Here is a 16,810-nt window from a genome sequence, read left to right on the forward strand (position 1 = left end):
AATGTATTTGAGGATGTAGGAGGGCTGTTTGCGTGTTGCCTTCTGCAGTCTCACCTCCACTGTCTGGATTTAAAATCTCTTGAAACCACAAAATTAATCATGCTGTCTGCATGCGAGCGTGTGCGTGCTGCAGGAACGCTAGAAAGCATGCAAGGTAAATAACTACACAGGCGGGATAGAGGACAGAAATGCAGACAAATTATAAGGGAAGCTGTTAGGGGGAAACTAGAAGAGCCGTTTCTTAGTTCAAACTTGTTTGTACTATAAACTGAAGTGTTTGGGTCTTATTCAATTAGTCTGCTTACCAAAAAACATCTTTAACGTTGGCTAAACCTTTCAGGCTTTAAAGCTTTTATCAGATGGGAGATAGGTAAATTTGATACCAAGCTCAAAATTTTGTCTCCCAATTAAGGAGCACTAGGCCAGTATCCCAAATACCATTGTGCATGCTTCATTTTTGAGTATTTTGAATGTGGACTCCATTCTGCACCTTTAGGCGAAGTTCTGAAAGCAACGCCTGCCTCTTTTCCCGCTCTGTCTTCAGCTGTAGATCAGCCTCCCTTCGAAGCTCTTCCAACTTCTTCTGTAGGTGCAAAGAACTCTGAAGTCTTTCTTCTTCCAGAGCAGAAGCCAGCTGCAAAATATCAAGAAAACAAATCATGGGTGCAGTAGGAGTCTATTTTATGAGCTAATGTTTACTTTCCTAAACCACATTGACAGCAACACAGAAGCCATAAGGTATCGCTTACAAACTGACAACAAAGAAATAATAGTCATACGTCCCGTAATATAAAAAATCAAGTCACTAACTTATCTAAGTATCTAGAAAAAGACTGTTCATTTCCAACTTATCTATTGAGGAAGTATACATTTCCAGTCAGACGTGTCTTAGCACGAATGTCTTATCAATGTTGAGCCTTGAAGATAAATTTGAACTGTTCTCTTTACATGGTGGTGATTTAAAACACAAACTTCATCATAATGCTGATTGAATATTTGACTTATCTTATCTGGGGGGGGGGGGGGGAGGGGGGAGCGTATGTTTCGCATGTTTTCGCATCTACCTGAATAATGTGTATGCCCCTGCCCATGGCACTTCAACAATATTATTTTACCTTTTATCTGGAAATAGTGTCTGTTTATTCTTGCCATACAGTCCTCTGTATTAATTATTGCTCGAAAGGTCTTGCCATACCAGTTTATTCCTCCGTATTTACTTTAGTTTCTTAGTTTATTCTTGCATTTTGTTTTTCATTCATTTCCATTTAGTTTCATTTGATTAGTATTATCCTCTCTCGGTTTATTGCTATGTCCACTTTAGTTTCTTTCCTGTTGCTAGATTTATTTTATTGTTTATTGATCATCAGTAATATTCATTCATCACCTGCTGCGCCGCTTAATCGTCATGTGTTTCACATCATGTGTTGATTTTTCACGGTTCAGCGTCGGATTCTCTGTTTTTATGCCATAATTCACATCTAGTTCGTCGACCGTTTTATGTCCCGCTTCTCCTGTTTCAGAGTTTTGCGCAATGTGCTCGGCTTTTTTTTTTTTTTTTTTTAACCCCCTAAGGTGCAGGGCGATCGGGAAACATATCTTTGGTGAAAAGGCAGACTGACATAAAACTTTTAAAACAACGGAAACAATTACGGCATTCTGATTATTGAAATTTAAAAGTGCTGCGGTACCGTTGTTCCATCAAACCCGTTTCACGTCGGACCACTTGCAGCACCGTGTTAACGCTATAAAATGAACGCCCTCTATCGTGGTATCACCCATGGACGGATTTCTTTATTTAAATGGGTTAATTTTTCAGAGGGATACAAAGTGAAGGTATCGTGATTTTAGTAATTAAGAGCGATTTTCTGTTGTTCTTTCATGGTAGCGTGCAGCTTTCAAACGGAAATAAAACACTTTTTAATATAAATTGCTGCTTTGACATGATCACAGAACTGCCAAAACGTAGCCTACATAAATACCAGACAAAGTGAATCACAGCAGCGTCATCAGCTGGTGTAACGCTGAACTGATGCGGAGCGGAGCTGCGCCATGAAGATACAATCACTAAATAGAAGAAGAGCTGCCATCGATACAGCTGCAGCCAAGCATGATTTAATGTTACACAATACAGTTTTACCAAGTTGCTCAAAGTCTAAACTGGTATTGTTGTGGATTTAAGGTATGAAGTTTACCTTCGACCAAACGCCCCCCAAAGGCATCCCAGCGCCCCCCTTTTGTAAAAATGTCCGCCAGCGCCCCCTGCCGGCCTCTGAACGCCCCCTGGGGGGCGGTACCGCCCACGTTGAGAACCGCTATTCTAGTGTATGACGGATTTGAGAAAGTTTGAGAAGACTATGTTTCTTTGAATTTTAACTTCCTTTAATCTGAGGACAGTTTTTGGGTCAGATTGATGACATTTGGACAGAGTTGATAATCTATTTTAAAACACTGCTCTCAGAATGCAAAGAACTGGCTAACAATAAGCTTCTGGACTGGCCCCAACCTCAACCCTCTTAAAAATGTATGGACTAACTTGAAAGTTGTCTCTGTACTAGAAAATCAACCTGTGACCGGAGCTGTACATAAATCTGAAGAAAAACTCGCTGACCTTTAGCCAACCTCAAAACACTCCAATAATTCACTCACAGTTTGTGAACAGTGGCAGAAACGTGAGCGCTTATTCTCTAATAATGCAAGTCCTCAAAATGTGAGTTCTTGTCGTTGGACTCCTTCAAATGAAAAATGAATTTTTTGCTACATAAGACACCACTTTGGTCTCCAGACAGCAAAGCTCTGTGTGGCACATTTTTTACTCAAGCTCAACCAAGGCCACCTTGTTTTTCCAACACCAGTATGGAAGATCAGAGCCACTCGATGTCAGTGTCGCAGACTAACACACCACTGTGACTGTGTTAATCTCTGTGTGTGATTGCGTGCACTTATGCCTGCAAGTGTAAAAAAAAAAAAAGTGGATGTGGGTGTCGGAGGGAAAAAAAACAAAACAGAGTGGCGTGTGAAAATGTGTATATTTGACCCAGTGCGTGCATGCGTGTTATGGTTTGGGTTTGAGAGGCTGTATGAGAGACTAACATTGCGTGTGTTGGATGAAATGAGAAAACACCACTTCCTTTTCGCTGGTTGAAATGTACGTGTGAGGAGCATGGATGGTTTGTGTGCGTAGACCCTGTGTGTGTATGTACACAGCTGCAGTTTGTATCTGAAAAGAGCAGCAGAGTGGCCACTTCCTCTTCATGGGTTATGCACCCATACGAAGTCAGGAAGCCCATGACGAGAAATAACCTGCTTGGATGTCTACCAGTGTGGGAGATGTTTTCAACCATTTTCTGTGTCAGCATCAGTCTTCACACGTATATGTGTCGGTGTGTTTGTCTGTGACATTTTCAAATCTAGATGGGAAAGTTTACAGTAAGCCAAACAAGTCTGCCTCGGTCTAAATGTAAGAAATGTGTGATGCTGCAGAATGAGTTACAGCAGTTTCATGCTGACTCAAAGGCCTCATGTATATATATTGTTTAGTTTACTCTCATGCACCATCCTCCTTGGTTTTTTTATGCGGCCAGTCTATTTTCCCCTCCAGGCAGTCTGGTGAAAATATCTCCACACAATTGCTAACAGCTGAAACCAGATATTTACCCAATATACCCTGTATGAAAAGACACATTAATCATTTTTTCTCACTCCTTGATATCAAATCAGACTAAACTGTTTCTGTTTTAAGTCCATTTAGATAACCAAAATTGTTTCTATTTGCTAAATACCAAAATAATTTGTTGATTTTCTTAATTACTTCCTTCCATACCATTAAAGGCTAACACTTTATTTGAAGGGGTGTGCATAAGACTGACATGACACTGTCAAAAACATGACATAACATCTGTCATGAACATAAAGAAGTCTTTATGAATGTTTATGACACTTGTCATGAAGTGTCATTCAGTAAATAATGACATCTTTTAATGCAAAGTTGCTCTAAAAGTTGCATTGAAAGTCCATTAAAAATACCAACTTTGCATTAAATTAAATCATTTTGGAAAGTCATGATGATAGTACGGAATGGTTTTGTATGTTTTTGACCATTAGCGGCACAACACTGGACGTGTGTTAGGACAACAAATCAAAAACGCTGCTTTCTTGTGTGACAGGAACTCAAGCAAGATATCAGGGTGAGAATGGTGGACCTCCAAAATCTGGTGTTTCCTTCTTTAGTACAAGTTCCAGATGCCAGAAGGGACATTCATCTGCTCTACCAATTGTTTTGCAAGTTTAAACAGCACAGGGATGTACAGCCCTTCAATAATAGAGGAAGTTGACGAGTTCTATGTCCCTCAGGGCAACATGTTTTGATGCAACAGGTGCAAATCAACCCCAGTCTGACTGAAGCTGAAGGGAGAGTTTCATCATCTGTGATGAGCTGAGTTCTGTATGCTATGACACTAAAGGCAGCAATAAGCCTGGTTACAGTTTTCACACAGAGACAAAAACATCAGGTTTTTCAAACATGTTGTTTTCCATTAAAACTAAAACTGAAGGGTTTGGCCAGAATTACAATAATTATGAATTTGGCTGAAGTACAGGGGTGACAACATCCCTGTGATGTGTGGGGGCGCGGGGGAGGGATTGCTGCAGGAGGGACTGGTACACGTCACAAAGTAGATTGTATTGTGAAAGAGCACTAAATGAAAATATTAAAGCAACATCTGAAAACATCAACAAAGTAGGTCAATCTCAACAACAAATAGGTCTTCCAAATTAAACATCTCTGTTCTTTCAAACATAAACCAGTGTGTGTTCACTTGAGATCTTTGCACAACAGACTTTTATTCTTGGAAAAACAACCTCTGAGCAGTGATGTAAAGCTAAACCTCTGAGCCTCTTGCTGCCAGACAGCACAAGACACTGCAACACTGTTGGCTAATTGTCAGTGTGTGAGTATGTGCTCAGATTTGTGTACATCCAACTGACTGCTGGTCTCAGAGCCCCATAATCTCATCCACATTTTGTCTTGGGATTCTCCCTATTTAAACTCTTCTGAACTGGGACAATGCCTTGGATGCGGTCCCGAACGTCTGTTTACATCAGCGTAAACTGATACGCCCCAGACGCAGCTTTCAGCTCTGCTTCGCTACAGCTCTTCTTATGTTAAAACATTGCATCATAGACATTACATCTCTCCAATAAGATCACATGAGGCAATTTTTAATCAGTTACTAGTTTCCATCTTTCCAAGGTTCTTATTTTCCAGTACTTTCTGACAGAGCATCTGGTGCAGTGTTTATGTGTACTCTATGATTTGTTTTTTACGCAAATAACCTAGCCAATTTATATACAAACTAGTAGAACAGATGGACAAATAATGGTTGAAAGGGAGCAAACTGGGACATTTTTCTTGTTCTTAAAATGGTTATGACCCTCACCATTGAGGCAAGTTCTTTGCTGTGGTTGTACTTCATGCTGATCACGGCTCGATCATGAGACTCAATCAAAATATCTCTGCAAATACAAACATAGCGCAGTGTTACATCAGTGAAATAAAGTATTATTTGTTGCAACAGCAATTACTTAATGTCTGCAAAACTTACACATTTCCCAATTATCTAAATAAAATGTCAACAATGAACAAATTGTTAAAGAAACATAAGTGGTGACAATAACATCTGAATCTATGTTGAAATAGCGAATGCCCCAACGATAAGTAACTCATAACCCTTTTGATATGGCAGAAGTAAATAGCCATCTGTTCCCATAGCCAGATGGAAATCTGCTGTATTGTGCTGAAAACAAAATTAAATATTCACTGCAACTAAATGTTTTTTACTGTTTTTTTTTTACAAACTCTGTAGGCTTAAATAGTTATTAAAGCACAGGCAGAAATAAATAAGACTCGAACAAGACACCAGTGAATTAGCCGCCTAATATACATGTAAACAGTCATGGTGAAAAGAAAGGACACCCTTTGTTAGCTGGAGTTTTTTAGACTATGAATGCTTTGGTCTTTACAACTTAACCATGTCACGATTTAGGAAGTACTGAGGAAATCTAGCTTGCTACTTTACTGCACTTTGAAGATACAGAGCTTTCACACATATACATAGTATTGATTTTATTAACTCTAGAATCCATCTGCCTATATTCTTTAATGACTCAGGTCATTATCGCGGAAAAAAATCTTGATCTGGACATCCGCAGAAAGAAAAAAGTGGTGAGCAAATAAAAAATGAAATGGAAGTCAGAAAGCGAGGACAAAGTGAACTGTGGAACGTGAGCCTGAGATAGCCGGAGAGAATAAACCTTATTGAATTGTTGATCTTCTGCACAAATATAAAGTGTCATTTCAGCAGCTGCTCTGGCTGATAAGATGTGAAGGACAATGAATCTCAGAGGACAAGCAGAGGAGCTGACCGCTTTTAAGAAATGTTTAGACAGTCAGTTTTGGAGTGAAAATACAAGCTGCCAAATAATATCTGGGACGACTGAACATTTTGCTAAAACAATCAGTGCATTAAATATGTATCGTCTTGTAACCAAGCCAACTTATGTGCAAACATTGTTGGCTTAATAAAAGCCAACAATGCCATTGTTGGCTTAATAAAATAAAATAGATATTTTATTTTATTAAGCTTTTATGTCACCCCCCAACATCACATAGTGCACAACTGTTTAAATTTCACAATATTTTGACAAATGCAAGTTTGAAAAGTGTCCTCATGCTATGGATATGAGTTTCTTCAGCATCGAGGTGGAAGCTGGTCATAGGTGATGATGGACGGTTTGTTGATGACTTGAGACCAGGACACACCTTTCAGATGGACGACAAGACTAAACATACAGCCAGAACTACAATGGAAAGGTTTGGATCATATCATAGCCCATGTGGTGGAGTACAAGACAGAGGTTTTCTTCAATGTTTTAATGCACAGGAGATGAATGTATATTTCCGAAAACCTTACACTTTTTCACAATTATTCACAGTTTTGTCCTTCGCATAAATCTTATTAAAATATATTAAAATCAGGTCATAATGTAAGAAAATGTAAAAAGTTAAATGGACGATCTATCGCTCCTAGGCACTCTGTTTAGTGGTGCAACATTTGTCAAAAAGGAACCATTTTTATAAAAAAAAAAAAAAACAAGTGTGTGGTGACATATTTGTGTGCACACCTCTCACTGTGCATATATCTGATGAAACACCACATAACCTACAACGTAATAAAGAGCGGCCTGCACATTCCCTCTCCTCTAAGTCAGGACAGACATAATATTGTTCACTCCACTAGCTCCAGCTAATCACATCAGCCTACTGACCGCGTGCACGCACAGGGAAAAGCGCAAAAATAGATGCAGCCAAAAGTTTCCGCATGAACGCTCCCAGAGAGTTGCGAGTTTGATGCCAAGGTCTGACTCCCTTTCGAACGTTGCTTGGTCCTCATTAAGGGGAGACAAGAGATGTGAGAGAAGACGGAAGTAAAAGAGGAGCCGTCACTGTGAAACCATCTACTGGAGTGTAAAATGTTATTTTAGATACGTTTGGCATGGTTACTGTGAAGTTTGCATTGCTCTGCGATAATACGGTGTGTGTTTGTGCGTGTGTGTGTTCAAAGCACAGAGCCATCAGGGATTTCATAGTTAAGTCCTTTCTAGAAAAGAAACCCCAGGACGTGAGGATTTGACAGATTTATGAAGTCAAAGCCTTTTTAATATGTATCAAACTGCTGATGCATACAATATCTCTATGCGTCTGCATGTGGGTGGGTTGGAGTGCCTGAGTGTGTACGTGTCCTGCCAGATATAACTCGCCTCTGATTATCAAAAACTGGAGATCTCAGGAAAGATAAACGCACCAGCAGTTTTAGGATCAACTTTGAGCCTATGTGTGTGTGTGCGCGACACCCCGCACCCACCCCAGGGAGCATGAGGGTGCGTGCAACTTTAGCCCTCAGAAGGAGGTCTGGGGGGATTATAGGGTGGAATGATGGGAAAATCTGGGAACACTCTTTCATTTGCTCACATGCCAGGCTGCTTTTAAGGACCAAATGCAGGCAGAGAACATGTGTGTGAGCGGCTGATGCCTCTTCAAAAAAAAAAAAAGCACATTCCTTGTTTCTGCTCTGGATGCTGATAGCATCTATGTGTGCACATGCAGACAAAAGTCGACCCTGCACAAGGGCAGTTTTAAATAGCTTTTTACTCACTGTCCGTGAATCAACAATGACGATCGGGAGTTATCAGGAGTCTCTGCTGACATCATGCATCCCCCGGGAATTATACTTGGGGACAGAGCTCTCCACCTGGAAAGCTGATTTTGATTCCAGGATGAGGAATTGTCTTCCACTAACCCCAGAATTTCCGAGCAGAAATGTGCCGCCTTGTAAAAGAAAAAATGGACCCCGTTTTATAGCAATAGCAATTTATGATGTGTGAATAAAAAAGGACTGAGAGCCATAATAAAAGTCAAGATCCAGACAAGGATGATATACTTTCCACAAGAGCAAAAAGGAGAGAACTTGAAAAGCAGAAAAAAGTGTGAAGTAAACATAGATGAAGGCGTTATCTTGTGCCCAAGGCTTGAAACCACGTCTCTGTGGAAGGGTGGATGGGCTGGAGAGCTTCTGAGGGACATCATTTCAGTCACGAAAATGCAGCTGCCTGAAACCACTTGAAACAAGTCCTCTCACATTTAAAAGATGTATGAGTAGGCAAAGAAACTTCTGACCTCTCTTGACTTTTAAATCTTTTACTCTTTCAACTTATTGCGGCTTTCATTGGTTTTTCTTCCTCTCCCAGCTCTTGCCCTCACTCACCCTGTCCCTCTGTTTTCAATTCTGTCACTTTCCCTGAATCCAGGGCATGCTGAGACGTCTCTCTTGTGTGCGTGTAGAACGTGTGCAGCCCCAGTGTCGCGTGCTTCTCATGCAAGAGCTGGTGATGTAACTCCTCAGACCAGTCAAGGCCCACCTTCCTCCTCCTGGCCTCCTTTCTATCGTCTCTCCTTTCCTGCTTCATCTTATCATCCAACTGTCCATCATGGCTGTGTTTCATGTCTCTCATCAGGTTTTCTATTGTATCACCCTTCAATCTCTCACTAGCCTGGGGGAAGGGTGACCTGGTGGTTTTTAAGGTTGTCTTTTCACAGTCACTTCACAAGTGATTTTCATCAACAGCTTCTTCATTAAGATTCATAACGGTAGCTGCACACAGAGCAACAGATGGGGAGGAGCTATTATTTCTGTAATTGTTACTAAAGGACTTTTTTTTAAACCAGGAGTAATTTGGTTACATGCTTTGTTTAACTTGAAAAATTACAAATCTAAAAACTTCACTTCTGTCAGTTAAGGTCAAAGTTCAGAATTTCACAACAAGAAATCCTCTATATTGCTTTATTCAAATATTTTGACTTAACTTTTAAAAAGTAAAATTACAGTGAAAAATATAAAAAATTTAGATTTACTGTATTTATACTATGCATTATGTGTGTAATTTTAAACTGCAGCTTAAGATGCAATATGTGGTGCAAATAGACAACTTTTACTTTCGTGTATGTGCTTGAGCGGGTTCTTTGCTAAAATGTTTAGTTTTTAAGGAAAAGTAACAACTGAAAACTACTGAAGCTGTTATGGCTCACACATCACCTGTAGTGGCAAAGGCTGCCTAAGTCACTGGCGATCAGCACTTCCAAAAATGCAAAAATAACTAGAAATGATGACATGAGGCAAATTCAATCTACAGCCTGAAAAAGCATCAGGTTTCACGTAACTTGTAACAGCAGTGAAATATGAGCTGTGTATGTAGATAATGGTACTATTATGACAATCTATTGCATATTTGTTCTTTCCTTGACATCAGACATTTTTTCACCTTCATGTTTGTGGATTATGCACTTTGCAATGCCTAATACTTTATAAATGCATTTAAATATGGCACAATTAAGTTTTTTTTTTTTTTAATTTAAAGCAATGTTTCAGCACACAAATCTTCCATTGTGTTACAAATCCTTTGATGTCAGAACCCGGTAACTAACAGGGGTGGGTTATTTTCAAGTCTCTTTAGACTTATTTTCTGTGTACAAGAAAAAAAAAAGTCACATTTATTTGGCATTTGCATTTGATTCTTTTTGATGTTGTGGTATACCCACTCCAACCATGACCTTAAAACTGAGAAACTTATTGAACCGTGACTTATTTGTACTATTACAACAGTCTCAGACATTGTGCAAACATTCCCCTTGAAGGGTAGAAATTAACTTTGAGCATGACTTTAGATATAATATGGGATCTCTTATTCCAAAAAAGGCATCTGTCATTGAAGACATCGAAGACATGATATAACTATTAAAGAACAGAAAACTAATGACCGCGTACCAGATTCCATCTGTGATGACTTAAAATACTAAGCATACAGATACGGGAAAGCTCCGGCTTCAGGAATCCATTATCTACACTATATATGAATGTTTTCAGTTAATCTAAAAGACAGGTTACCAATCTTTTGAAGAATAAACACATGTAGCTGTTCAGCAATTAAAACCTCATGGCTTTGTTAATCATATGTGGACTTATGGAGCAATCCTACTGTGATGCTTTTCACTAATTCATGTCAATTCTAGAAGCTAGTCTTATCTTAAACGTGAAGAGAACCACAGAGGAAAATATATAGGTTTTAAATTATTTGTGATCCTGAGGAGTGAAAAATAAACCCTGTCATGCAAGAATTTGTTTCTAATGTGAACTCAACCTCAGTGTGCATTACTCTTCAGCCCTTTATACTTTGTATTCTAAGGGGAAAACTGCTGAAAAGTCAAGGAAATATTTATGTTTCCTTGACTGTTTCTCCTATCAATTATTTATATTCCATTTAAATGTCACTCTGTCACAGTCATTCTTATTATGAACCATCTCCCAGTGAATCACAGCATTGTAATCCACTTCAAAAAGGCTCACAAGCCATAAAAAAACATGAAGACATTCTTGAACCACAAGACTAGAAATATTTGTAGCATTCTGATGTTTTTTTCAATTGGTTAAAAAAAAAAACCCACCTGAGTCTGCATTTCAGGATTCTTGCTGACATTTTTTGATTACAGCAGGCATGCTAAAAATGCCAGTAGAGGTCCTGTAAATCCCATGTATCTGTTTTCTTGGAACTTTGATGATTTATAATTTTAGGGACAGCTGAGTAAAATTATTAATCTAAGAGACCAAAAGCTTTACAGAAGTGGATTTCATCAGGAACCTATGCACTAATTGTCCAAACCCAAATACTAGATGTGGGGTCTAATTAAGGCAAGCCCAGTAAGACATGCGGCTGCGATTTGCTCAGTCATTAAAAAATGCCCGTTTTTCTATGACCAATTAGCAAGCAGTATTGTGACAGCATGTTCAAAATATTGGACTACTGCTCAAGTAAAAATTGAGCAGTAGTCTCAATTTTAATATCTGTATTTCATATAAATGTTAAGATACTGCTTGTTTTTTTTAAAGAAATTTCAAAGCACCTTTATTGACAGTGTTCACACAAGAAAGGGGAAAAGAGAAGGGGGAAGACATTCAGCAAGGATCTCGAAGCTCAGAGTTGAACCTTGTACGGTTATATTACGGGATACAGGCTGTGAATGGAGTCCATGCTCTGCTGCTATACCTGTCAGTGTGAACTGCTTGGTCCAGATAGAACCTTAGTGTGTTACAGTGTCCTAAGGGAGATAGTCTCTTTGGAAATTCATCAAAACAAATACGCTAGCAGCACAGAACTGATTCAAACTTTGACAAATTTCATAGGTCTTTCAAACTGCAGTATGATTTATTAACTTGGTTTTTAAGCTCATGGGTGGTGATGTATGTAAGGAGGTTCGTTTTGTAAATATAAAGTAAAATAAACATGAGGAAAACAGTCACGAGTGAAAACAGATGCTTTGGATTTTAATATGACGTTTTCACTTTGCTAACATTATGGTGACTGATAAATTCCCCCAATGCTTCCTTTGTGACCTGTTTATTGTGGATAGAGCCGATAGATGGCTAGTCCTAATAATTACTTAATATTAATAAAAAAAAGTCTGCAAATTTGTCTATAGAAACCACTGACATAAGGGACAACCAGAGATTTTCCTGGTTCAGTCGATGGAGAAGCTGTTGTACTCGCCCCGTGCTCACGCAGCACACTGATGTTTTGCAGTGCCACTAATGCCTCAAACTATGCCATATCAAATGTCTTCGCTACCTCTTCTCCTCTGCAGTCAGACAGATCTGCTAGGCGTGCAGCCGCAAAAGTGGACCTGTAAACATGAATGAGCGCTACAGCGCCAGCTGGCTGACTATGAAGAGTGGGGATCAGAAGAACTCGTCCCATAAATCTCAGCCTACGAAAAAAAAAGCTTCTGTGGTGCTTATTAAAGACTGAACAAAAAAAAACATTGTCCCCCGCTAGTGCCACATGAATTAAATTTCCCTGTTTGTCTCTCACATCCAGCAGAGAGTTGCACTGTGCCATGGCTCTAGCTCATCATGCACGGCTCTGCCAAGGGATTATGGGGCCGTAAGAAGAATATGAGTTAGGGGCTGTTAAGAACATCACCACCACTAGTTTCAACACAGATTCGCTGGAGTTTCATAGGCTGAGGTTAACAGTAATTGGTTATTATTTACTGATACGTATGTGTGAACAAAGCAAGCTCAACCACAAATATTAAACTGATAGCATCAGATTTTAGCTATGGTAACAATTAAACTATGAAAATTATTCTTTGTACTTTTACAAAGTAAACTTGCAAATGAAATCTTAAATTAAAATATTAAGATATTTAAGGTGTTTTCACACCCGGGAGTCCACTGTGGAATAATTAGAGCTCAGTAAAAATTTCTCAGTTGACCAAAATATATTCGAACCGGCCGTTTTGGTTATCCAAACTTTGATCTCAGGGGCGTTTAATCCTTTAAAACTATAAACACAAGGTTATCGAATAGTCTGCGATGTGAAAGTGGTGTTTGCCTCAGGGTTCAATTCTACTCTTCAAGATTTACGCAAAGTTTGGTCCCTTTGACGTTTGCACTGTTTTGTGTTATGTTGTTCCAAACCCAAATCTGTCCTCTCGGGCTGAACTGAGCTGTAAATATTTACTGACCTGTTTCCTCACTCAGGCTGTCCCATCTCTTCAGACTATTAAGAGAACGCCAGAACACAGTTGTGCTTAAGCAGTTCTATGAACAAAACTAGTCAAAATTCATTGAAGTAAATTACAATATGGATGCTTCTGACAGGACTAAAGATGGTTCATTAGTTTCTTATTTTAAATGTTTTGTAAGCCAGTCTATGCATAAGCAGCTGAATATAGGGTGAATTGGCATTAATAATAATTATTGTATTCAGAATAAACTATAGGGTAGAAGTGAACAGATATAAAGAGAATAGAATCTGATAATCTGGAACACAAAGGAGAAACAACAAGAAAGCAGAAGAATCATGAATCGATGACCTTTCTTTGATCAGCTCCCCGTTTTCCTGCCAAATCTTTTCCAGAATTTCCCTAGTTTGCATCACTTCCTCTCCAGCTGCATGCCACTTCTGGTTTAGTTCTTCCTCTCTCTGCTCCCATGACAACAGCTGCTTCTCCATGGCATCACACCTTTGTTGACATAACAACCACTTCTTATTTTTCTCCTCTACTTCCACTGTTAATCTGTTGATAAAGACACAAAGGGTGAGAGTTGCACAAACATGTCTGTATTACAATATTCTGGGAGGAAGTGCTCTTTTCATCTGTGTTTAAACAGGACATGTTTGCGCCTGTTCTGAACAACCACCCATGCATGCACACCTGCAGGTGCACCATGATTCTGTGCTGATAGGTCAACAGGTAACTGATGAAAGCCAGCTTTGTTACATCAGGATAAAACCATCCAGTATCTTTGGAAAACTTTTATTAAAGTACATAAGTCACAGACATGGAAAACTGGGGCATATTTAAAAAAAATACTTTAGCAATCCGAAAATGGAAGTTGCACCTCTTATTATCCAAGTTTATTCAGTCATTCCACAGTTATATGCAATAAATTAGGATATTTGGTCCGATGAGGCTCGTTTGTCAGAACCTTTTGAAATTAGTGATCTTTAGGCAAGTATTAAACATAAGTCAACATTTCTATTTTAAATTTTTTTTTGTTCTTATGAATATTATAAATATTATATATATAAATATTTACACATATATAAATAAATATTTGCAATCCTACAATGGATGAATACATTTTTGCTTGTTTTTTTTTCCTCGTTTGTTTGTTGACCATGAAGTAATGAGGTCATATTTAATAAATATGCTATTAATTAACAAACAATATGAATCTGATTTCTTTTTATAAACAAACAAGCATGAGGCTTTTAGACATTTTATAGCTAATGAATAATTTGTTGCAGCATAAAAGAGGATAGGTGTGGAGTCTTGACCAGATTAACACTCTTCAGGCACTTATGGTCACCATTCTTAGGGGATTGGAAAATTGTTGTCTTCTCACCCTCACACAGTCTGAAATTACATCCACCCCCGTTGCTATTATAGGTTGAGCTTTATAGGAGCCATGGGGTTAGATCAGAGACTGCTGTGTGGGATGGGAAATAAATCGACAGTGTAACTGAACACACCAAGCGGCCAGCAGACTAGAAAGGAAATACCGGCAGATAGCATGTGAAAAAATATACACCCCGCATGCCTGCAAGTGGAAGATGAGAGGCCCCTGCACTTATACGTGTCTTTCTGTGGGCGTACACATGTGGATTGGGGGTATGTGACACACATGTGCATGTCTGTATATCAGTGCGATGCTGGCTAATCAAAGCATATCTGCTGCAACGTACATGCTTCTGGGCACTGATGAGAGTTTGTGAGAAACACGACTCCACGCCAGCTAAGAAGTGCTTCCATCTGTTGCACCAGCCTCGCACGAGACTCTGCAGCGTCACAAGCACTTAACGGAGCCTAAGATCTCCTCAACTAATTTAAGAGATGCTAACGTACCCAGCTCGCTCGGGAGGCAATAGATCTGGAAGTGCATGGGAGCGCAGGAAGAAGACGGTGGTTAGGAGAATGACTGGGCTGAGTAAAGGGGTTGTGTGGGAGAAGCTAAGGGAATTTATTGCTCGGTGTGTGGGAAATATGAAAAGAGGGAAAGGTTGATAAACCTGAGCAGTTTCTGTCCGTATTCCTTCTCAGCGTCTTCCTGTTTAAGCAGCTGCTCATCCCACTGCGTCTTCTGTTCCCTGGGGACATAAAGTGCAACAATAACGTGGTTGATCAGTTTATGTACAGTATATGCATTAACAAGACAGTGACAAAAACTCAAAAACTATCATATTTTTCTCCTTTCCAGAAATTTAGAGTCATTTGACCCCAGTGTCATATCGAGGCAGAACGATGCACATTTATTCCCTGAGCTTGTTTTTACAATCTCAAGTGTCACTGAGCCAGAGACCAAATCCATCTAACTGGTGTCCTGACTACTCCCACGCTTGTATCCTTGTGAGGAAGAAGCCAGCCTTAACAATGGATCCTCCCACTGGGATCAGCAAAAGTTCAAGATAGCTTCCTGTATATTCCAACTCCTCATGCTTAAAAACTGCTGTGGGCTGTTCTCTGATGGCTAGATTGGACAGTTTTTCATGTTGTTTTGGACTTTCAACACAAAATTTTCACACTGTTTAAAATAACATTTCTTTTTCTTTCTGTAGCTGCACCTTGACTCCTCAGAAGGGACACTGAAAATCATTTATAAGTTCAAATCTACATGTTTTTGACAACAAGTGTACATGGACCAACATACACACCTACACACACACACTGCCACATATATTCTCAGACACACACACGCACCCACACACACCCACAAACACACTTTACCCTAACCCTACTAACCCTGTCAGCTTCTCAACCTAATTCCCTCTCTGATGGCACGGTCAGTTAATGTGTATACGTGTGTGTGTGTGTGTGTGTGTGTGCGTGTGTTACAGGCTGTCTAGCCCTGTGACCTTGCAGCCGCACGCAATGAGGATACAGAGTGAGAGGACCAGCATGTCTAAGCTCACAGGCAGACAGCCTGTTTTCACTTCCAATTTCACAGATTTTTCTGATAACTGTCTTCAGTTTTTTGGTGGATTCAGTAAAAGCTGCACTTTTATTAAAGAATATGTTTGTTTTTTTTACATATTTGTTGAAATGATCATTATTATCGTGATGGTACGAGACAATCTGTAAAAAAATCTAGCTCTACTTTATCCCAGTGCTTCCAGTACTAACTGTTGAAATAAATCACACAGGCAGAAACAACCAAAGAGAGACAAGAGAGGGTTTTAGCGCTATCAATCACTCTCGTGTATGCACCACTCACATCACTCCACTCCCTCTTGCTCTCTGCTACGCTACAGCCGATTCATCACAACATAGCCTTCCACGAATGCTAAGACTAGTTAGCGAGGCCACGGATGACGGATGTGGTTAAATAGTTTTCCTAATATATAAATATATATATATATATATACTGCATTTTTAAACTGTGCGAACAGCTTATGATTTCTTATATCAGACATTCAAGATGTAAAAACATGCTGAAAACTGAATCAATGAAAACTGAAAACTGAATGAATACGCACAAAATTCAGCTGACTTTAAAGGGGTAGTATTATGTGTTTCCATCTCTGTTAACTACACTTGCTAACAAATGCTGTATACATAAAAAATGACTTGAAAGAAATTTTACATTTTAATTTAAATGCCTTGCAATTGGGTCTCTGTCACTTTAAAAACTCCTGCTAT

The 16,810-nt window shown here is 39.2% G+C and overlaps 1 protein-coding gene across 1 annotated transcript in view; it reads right to left on the reverse strand.

The window, feature by feature from the left end:
• Positions 1-16,810, reverse strand: part of lekr1 (Leucine-, glutamate- and lysine-rich protein 1) — a 77,787-nt gene that overhangs the window by 9,753 nt on the left and 51,224 nt on the right. Inside the window, exons 7-10 of the mRNA XM_008425324.3 lie at positions 15,184-15,261; positions 13,484-13,687; positions 5,436-5,511; positions 491-634 (exon numbers count right to left, since the gene is read on the reverse strand). Of these exons, the coding sequence (XP_008423546.2) occupies positions 491-634; positions 5,436-5,511; positions 13,484-13,687; positions 15,184-15,261 (502 nt within the window). The remainder of the gene's footprint in view (positions 1-490; positions 635-5,435; positions 5,512-13,483; positions 13,688-15,183; positions 15,262-16,810) is intronic.

This window comes from Poecilia reticulata, chromosome 13, assembly GCF_904066995.2.
Source record: "Poecilia reticulata chromosome 13, P_reticulata-male-v2, whole genome shotgun sequence".
Lineage (NCBI taxonomy): Eukaryota > Metazoa > Chordata > Actinopteri > Cyprinodontiformes > Poeciliidae > Poecilia > Poecilia reticulata.